At 36.6% G+C, this 8,546-nt stretch overlaps 1 protein-coding gene across 1 annotated transcript in view; it reads left to right on the forward strand.

Moving 5' to 3' along the window:
* ppp3r1b (protein phosphatase 3 (formerly 2B), regulatory s1ubunit B, alpha isoform, b) overlaps positions 1 to 8,546 on the forward strand; it is a 33,195-nt gene extending 24,649 nt beyond the window's left edge. Inside the window, exons 3-6 of the mRNA XM_074629860.1 lie at positions 1,223 to 1,399; positions 4,123 to 4,182; positions 5,092 to 5,276; positions 6,134 to 8,546. Of these exons, the coding sequence (XP_074485961.1) occupies positions 1,223 to 1,399; positions 4,123 to 4,182; positions 5,092 to 5,276; positions 6,134 to 6,181 (470 nt within the window). The 3' untranslated portion in view covers positions 6,182 to 8,546. The remainder of the gene's footprint in view (positions 1 to 1,222; positions 1,400 to 4,122; positions 4,183 to 5,091; positions 5,277 to 6,133) is intronic.

Consider the following 8,546-nt stretch of genomic DNA (forward strand, 5'->3'; position numbering starts at 1 on the left):
CCTTGTCCATCATGAGTGATTAGCCTGTACATGACAGACTGTGTGTTCACTCACATGTATCAGTGTTTGGTGCTCGGTGTAGCAGCAGTACAGTAACTTGGGCTCATCATTCCTTTGTGTTGTGATCCATCTAGAGGTCGTTATGTGTCATAACACCAGTTAGTGGTCTCCATGGAGGCCTGCTGTTGCTGCAGTGTAGCAGGGAGTCATGGAGAAGTGGTCAGACATGAGGAAGACTATACAACACCATTTGTTGTCAATATTGAAATTAGGCTTGAAACAACATTCAAAACTAAAATGATTGATATTGTCAGTCTTGTTACCTGCAAGAAGAAGCACCGCAGAAAACAATAGATGAAAATAGGAAAAATACTGATATGCCACTAATTTCTTTAACACATTAGCGCAACTTGTGATTTTTAGGTTGTAGCGGGCTGCAGCTAGAAGAAATTTGCAATTGCTATTAATATTAACTATGAACAATCATGCGATTAAATATTTTAATCGATTGACAGCCCTAATTCCTAGTTTTTATTCCTAGTTTTAACGTTATTTCAAACTGTCTGTGTTGGTGAAATTAGATACAATTTAAGATGATTGGTTTCAAGTCTTAAGCAAATGTGTCATATTATTAAATATTGTTGTGCGTATGTCATAATTCCTTTTAACTCTACTTGTTGCTGATGGTTTGTAGCAATGAGCTTTGTAATATTTGTTTCTCCTTGGACTTGAACTTCTTTAGATTTCTGATTATTTTAAAGGACAGGGTAAATTATCTCCCCAAACTACCAGGTTACCAACACAATACGGCCCCTACCTCTCTGGTTATCAGCAGAGTGATTAGTGTTGAAAGAGGCGTCACATGACCCGGTGTTAGGGCTTAGAGAACGGCACCAGGAGGTAACACAAGGTTCAACCTAACTGGTGCAGTGACAGACCAGTAGCTCTGAACAACCATGGCCAGTAGGAACAAAAAAACAGGTAAGCTTGGTCATGTTGTACGGGGGAAATGGTTTCTGCAGGCAGCACAGGAAGGAGATACTGCTGGTGGACGTCAGGTGTTTTAACACCTGTGTGTCCTGTTCACAGGGTAGAAGTGTTGCCCAAACTCGCTGGTCAGAAAACATTTGTCCAAATAATCTCCTCCTGTTACGTGGAAACTTTGTCTGTTTGTTTCAGTTGCTGTAAATTAGACTTTCTCTCTCTCTCTGTTTCATTTCAGTTGATGCTGATGAGATTAAGAGGCTAGGAAAGAGATTTAAGAAACTCGACCTAGATAACTCCGGGTCCCTGAGTGTGGAGGAGTTTATGTCCTTACCAGAGCTCCAACAGAATCCCCTTGTGCAGCGAGTTATCGACATATTCGACACCGATGGAAACGGGGAAGTCGACTTTAAAGGTAAATAAATAATTTTCCCTCCTCACTCTGAAAAGAACTTCTTCCTCTGAAAGTTTTTACTACTGACATCAGTCTTAAATATATGGTATGATAGTCTGCTGCCCCTGAAAAGCCTTTGATTTGTTTTCTTATTTAAATACTGTATATAACAATTTACTGAATTGAATGATATATTTATTGTGTGTAAACTAGGGCTGTTCCGAATAAAAAATTGAGCTTTGAAGCTTAGCTGAGAAATATTCAAAGGCATTTGAAGCTTCGCAGTTCAGCTGACTTGTTCTTCTGTCTCTGTTTCCATCTCCCCTGGTTCAGTGCCCGGGAAGAATAACTAATATTATTACACGACTATGTTGAATACTTGATTCTGATTGGTCAATCACGCCGTTCTCCAGTCTGTTATTTCTTTATAGCAGACCGTTGCTATGTATAACAGACCGTTGCTATGGACACAGTTCTGATGTCGGATTCTGGCGGACCATTTTTGTGTCAAATTATTGATTTCTTAAGGAAGTAGCCGTGTAATAAGCGGGATGATAATAATAATACAGCGAGCGGGTCATTGTGAGATAAGCGTCTGCATCGCCCTGTCTGGGTTTATTTCACACAATGATCGGCTTGCTGTACATTATCCCTTACATAATTAATTAAGAATACGAATAATGTTGTGAGATTATTCCTTATTTCATGGGTTATTTTGGGATTTAAACTTCACATAAAACAAAACAATAAAAACAAAGCATTCGAATTCTGATTTGTTGGTTGAATACCATGACAACGGTCGAAGCTTCGAAGCATTCGGGTCAGCCCTAGTATAAACCGCAAGATGAGGGAATTTATCAGTGTGTGAACTATTGTTGCTGCTCTGATGGCACATAAAATTCGCAATGCACTGCACTGTCAAATCCACAAAGATCTGGCACGACAAGACATATTGTGCCAAAATGGGAGCAGTCATAACAAGTAGAATAGCATTACCTTATTAATTAGTTTAGAGGGAATGCACTGTTGTAATTTGTGATGAATAACTTTTGGGGATGGGTGATCTGGACAAAATCCTCTACCCTTGAATTTGTAATTTTCTTCTTTTTTTTTAACACAAACACATTGTAATTCGTGCACAGCTCTCTCAGGCAAAAGTTGAAAATGACATTAAAGTACAGTAAATGAAATACCTGACAAATCAAGATATTTTCACACATCAAATATCATTTAATTCTTGCAATTTATGGGTTGTATCCACTCGGTTGAATGTACTTATTGTGGACAAAAGCATCAGCTAAATAAATGTCATGTAATATAAAAATCCAATATTTCCATAAATTATTCATGCTCATTGATTTGCATCATTGCCCACATTGATCAAATACAGCCAGAAGATAGATAAATGTAGTGAAGAAAAAAGTACATTGTTTCTCTCTGAAATGTAAACTAGGGCTGCACAATTCATGGAATATTAATCGCGATCACGATTTTGGCTTCCCACAATTAAATGAACATGATAGACTGTGATATTGACGTTTAAAAAGCGTTCTCCACTCATAGAAAACTCTGCTGCATTAATAAAGCGCTTTCTAAACTAACCGCTAGAGATGCAGCGTCAATGAGCAGCCAGTTGAAGCCGGATGTTTTTCAGCAGTCTAATTTTTCCGATTTTTCTGTAAAAATACAATAATGTATTTTCTAATCATTTGAATTGTGTGTTTTTATGCAAATAACCACTAGAGATTACATTAACAAAGTGAAAGGATAACATTTAGCATTTGTCATGGTTGGATTGTAGCACAACATGGAAGTGAAAGCAGCGCTCTGTTCATTTAAATGTGAAATTACAATAAAAAATATTTTTGTCCCAAAAATCGATGAATAATCACGATAAATAATCGTGATCTCAATATTGATTTAAAATAATCATGATTATCATTTTGGCCATAAATCATGCAGCCCTAATGTACACTGACATTTTTCATGAGTTGAAATAAGTGGCCTTTCATTGTGACCAGTCTGAGGCACACCTGTGTAATAATCATGCTGTTTAATCTGCATCTTGATATACCACAGCTGTCAGGTGGATGGATGATTTTGGCAAAGTTAAAATCCTAACTAAGATGGATTTTTAAAAATATGTGACCAAAATTTGAGAGAAATAAGCCTTTTGTGTGCATAGAAAAAGTCTTTTATTTCAACTCATTGGAGCAAAAACAAAAGTGTTGCATTTGGATTTTCATTCATTGTAGAAGAGAAGATGGAAATACTCAAGTACAAATACTTCAAATGTATAGACTTGAGTAAATGTACTTTAGCATTAGCAATTACTTTCTGAATTTCTCCTAGACTTTTTTTCAACATATGATCAGATTTGTTTCATTATCTTCAATTTAATCCTTTTTCCAAAGTTATTTTTTTTTGGTTTAAAAAAACTACTTTTTACGTATAAGGCATTTTCAGGATTTGGTGGTTGTGGGAAGTTTGTGTGACACAAGCAGTTCCTTTCTTCTTTGGAAGATCTGCACTGGTCCTAGAAAAAATATGCATCATAGAAAGTAAAACTCGTTCTCATTAGTCGGTGGGTCGTCTTGTAATTATTTGCATAACAACAACACAAACGTTTTCCCCCTCATAGCGTGGTGATCTTTTTGTTTGACATTTACATTTATTATGTAGCAGCAGGTTTATTATCTTAACAGCAGTTTTAACTGATGATGTTGTTTTCTGTCCTTCGGCAGAGTTCATCGAAGGAGTCTCCCAGTTCAGCGTCAAGGGTGACAAGGAGCAGAAGTTGCGTTGTAAGTGTCCAACATACATCAAGTCTTCTCCACATCTCTGGTGCCTCTTTATCATTATTAAACTCCCAGTTATGTTCACCATCATTCAAAAAGCTTGATTGGGTTTTTTAGTTTTGTACACTTAAAAAAAATAAACTCATCTTTTAAAGTTGCAGTTGGTAGAAATGGAGGAAATATGATTAAAAAAACGTTATTTTTATAAAACAGTCACCTATATCCTGACAGTAGTGCATGAGACCGGTAATCTGATGCTGGTGCTCCTAATGACATCTGCAAGATTTCACAGACCGGAGGAAAACAACCAGTCAGAGCTGATCTGGAGTCTGCCGTCCAGCTGCCGTCTATGAGAGCCACGAGTCAATCACTCACTAACGAACAGCTAAACAGTACACTACAAGATGTTTCTGAAAACACTTTAGGTGAGAAAAAGGCATTAACGTAACAGAATATTAATTCATATTTGATGAGCGCGGCCTAGTTTGACCGTTTCATCGGATTTGCGTGTGATTGACAGCTGGCTCTCATAGACGGCAGATGGATGGCAGACTCCAGATCAGCTCTGACTGGTTGTTTTCCTCCAGTCTGTGAAATCTTGCAGATGCTGTTAGGAGCACCGGAGGACACCGGAAGACACAGAGGTACATGATATTTTCAGATTACCTGTCTCATGCACTACTGTCACGATATAGTGACCGTTTTATAAAAATAACTTTTTTAAAATCATATTTGCTCCATTTCTACCCACAGCTTTAAATTACATTACATAATGCGTTGTATCACACATCAAGGCCAGAAGCACCTTTTCTGAAAAGCTGCATGTGTCTCTAGACTGAAGTACCATGGGATGAACTTCTCTGTTGACCTCATAAAATAAATCATCATTCCTCCATGTCTCCTCTCTGACTTCAGTTGCCTTCAGGATCTATGACATGGACAAAGACGGCTACATATCCAACGGGGAGCTCTTCCAGGTCCTCAAGATGATGGTGGGAAACAACCTGAAGGACACCCAACTTCAACAGATCGTCGACAAAACCATCATCAACGCAGACAAAGACGGTGATGGCAAGATATCTTTCGAGGAGTTCTGTGCGGTGAGCATTGATGATGATTCAGCGTCAATACCTTCCTCCTCATCTCCTGTGTGCTAACTAGAGAAGTTTAGACTGAAAAACACAGCTAAAAGATATAGGGTTGAGATTTCTGGAAAAAAGTCATTGTATAGTATGTCGGAAAAAAGTCATAGTATAGTACGTCGAAAAAAATCATGGTATAGTATGTCGAAAACATAAAAAAAGTCATAGTATGTTAAAATAATTTTAAAGTCTTATTTTAGTAGGTCGAGAGAAAAAAATCATAGTCTAGTATGTCGAAAAAATTTAAAAGTCATAGTATAGTATGTTGAAATAATAAAAAAGTCTTAGTATATGTTGAAAAAAAAAATCATAGTACAGTATGTCGAAAAAATAAGTCAATAGTATATGTCGAAAAAAATATAGTATAGTATGTCGAAAAAAAGTCATAATATAATATGTCGAAAAAAGTCATAGTATAGTATGTTGAAATAATAAAAAAAAGTCTTAGCATATGTTGAAAAAATAAGTCATAGTATGACAAAAAAACATCATAGTATAGTATGTCGAAAAGAACTCAAAGTATGTCGGAAAAAGGTCATAGTACAGTATGTCGATGTCAAAAAAATTCAAAAATGTGATTGAGCGAGCTCGAGAGAGCTCTATAGTAAACAGCAGAGGAGCAGAATCACTTGTTGACCACCGTGGAGAAATTTGCTTCTGATGTGAACAGCCGGCCTTGAGCTGGCGTGATAAATAACATGGCGCGGTGCTTCCATTCGCTATATGAACGTGCAGTCAGTGAGACTTCAATGAGAATAATGTTAAACAACAAAAAAATGTAACATGTGACCTCCACTTCCTTTTGTCTCCTCCAGGTGGTTGGTGGATTAGACATTCACAAAAAGATGGTGGTGGACGTCTGACAACTTTGTTTTTTTTCTTCCTCCATTTACTGAAGATCTGCTTGAAGACGTCGTCCAACAAAATGCTCAACGAAAGTATTTTCTCTGTGAAAAATCCCCTCCTCACCCCCCCTCCCTCCGTCCTTCCCCGTCCTCCCCCCGAGCCTTCTGAAGCCAAACTTTCACCAAGTATTATCGAACAGGAACTCTCTGTGACTCGTCGCACTTTAAAAGCTGACGGACGGCTTTTTAACGCAGAGCGACGGTTTCAGTTTGGTGGAGGAAAGCTGGAGTGTGTGTGTGTGTCTTTGAGTGTGTATGTGTTCTGTATGTTTTACTGGTTTTTCAAGGTATGTGGGTTTTTTATATTTATTTTGGTGTCATTGTTTTTTTTTTCTTTTTTTGGAGAATCAAAGGAAGTCTATCTTAAAGAAAGTAAACTTTAGTGGGTGAGTGTATTTAGCGGTGATGTTACTTGATTTCAGAACAACACAAACACAGCATGAAGTGCCAACAAGAATTTATTGACATGCAGTTGAATTACAGGTAAAAATCTGTCTTTATTTTAGAGATGTAATTGTATTATTGAATGCATTTATCTTACTGGAGTATTGCATTATTTACACTTAAAGAACAGCGTCATTTTACAGTCATGTTTGGCTACATTTTGTCAGAAATGAACAGAGAGATTGGGCACTACATGATTTTAAACGACAGACTTTGGCTTACACGAGCGTCCATATTTGTTTGCTGTTTTTTCAGGCACTTTTGTGTTGTTAAGCACCGAGTTGTAGTAACGACTTAGATGTTGACGTGAACATTATGTACAATTCGGAAACCGGTAATTACGATAACTCCTGACACGACGTGAACGCAGCATACTGTCAGGGACCAGTCTGCATTTTTGAACAGCGCCTACTGTCGATGTTGGAAAGTAATCGATGAAAATTACGTCAAAATACATATTTATAGATTTACTGCAGAAATCTTTGAATTAAGCCAATAACAATTCATCAACGGTTTTATATTTTCTGCAAATTTAAAGAAAAATTAGTAAAGAAGCAGAAATTCTGATATTTTTAATTTAAATATTTACATGTTTGCTTTATGAAAATTACAAACCGTAAAGCCACTGATCATTGAACAACATGCGGGACTCCTACAGGTTGGAAAGACTCATTTTAGTTTCTAATAAGTCTGTACAAAAAGTCCATATTCTTGTGTTTTTACACCTGTAAGATTTAGTAAAAAAACAAGCTTCATCGGTAGAGGTTCGGCAGAATTAGCAGAGACAAGACTGTAAATGATTTTGAAAAACCAAACACAGTGATGTTCTGTAGTAGTGAACTGAAACTGTGTACGCTTTGGACATTCACATCTTTATACTCCAACTTTCTTTGGAAAGAAGCAAAGCTGAGGAGGATAAAAACTAAATGGCCGTTAAACCGCTAACAGCAGCTGTACACAGTATTTAGTACACTGCCGACATATTTACCGACGCTCTGCAAAAGACTTTTCTACCTGAAACGAAAGACTTGTGATGTGTTTGCATGACGTGTGATCTGATCTCCTCTTCTTCTTCTGCCCGTTGCTCTTTGCATGTAGATCAGATTTTATTAAAAGCTCTTTAAAGCTTTATTAAAGGTCTTTTTTCAAAGCTGGTCTCAACATTTAATGAAATGAGTGAAATGTCTTGCGAATGCAAATAATCTATTCTGTGCATGCTAGTATATGTATTACTGGTTTGACCACTTGCATATTTGAATTTTTATACAGTTATACAATAACATCTACAGTTTTTGGTGCATGTTCAATAGTTAGAAATCATGAAAAATAGCTACTTCAATAGAACTTTAACCCTTAAAAGACTTTATTTAGCTGTAATAGTTTCATAATTTAAACATGTGGAAATGGTGTCAGGGTTGTGTTATTATCAGATAATGTATTTCATGGTGAGGATAAGTAATCTTAACATCATTTGTATTGTATTTCATTGATTTAGCATTTCAGAGTTTTGGCTCATTTCATGAAATTCAGTGAGACCGTGTTGTGTTTACATATAAATAATGGTGATAAATAAAACATGAACATTTCAAGCACGTTGATGTTGCCAATAAAGGTTTTAAACATGGAAAAAAAAGAACTGAAATCTTAAATGTTTTTTAGTCGCCTGCCACCCGTTTTTGTTTTCTTCTTAACGTTCTTTAATTTTTTTTTGTTATAAACAGTTTGTATCCTGCTTGTTTAATTTGAGGTCGGTGCTGTTGGTTTAAAGGGATGTTTGTGATGGAGGCCACTTGGATTCAGTCTTAGATTTTCACTCCTGTTTTCATCATCACTGAAACTTCATAAATGAGAAATAAATTGTTTGAAAGTTGTTACAGAC

This window comes from Sebastes fasciatus, chromosome 3 (assembly GCF_043250625.1).
Source record: "Sebastes fasciatus isolate fSebFas1 chromosome 3, fSebFas1.pri, whole genome shotgun sequence".
Classification (NCBI taxonomy): domain Eukaryota; kingdom Metazoa; phylum Chordata; class Actinopteri; order Perciformes; family Sebastidae; genus Sebastes; species Sebastes fasciatus.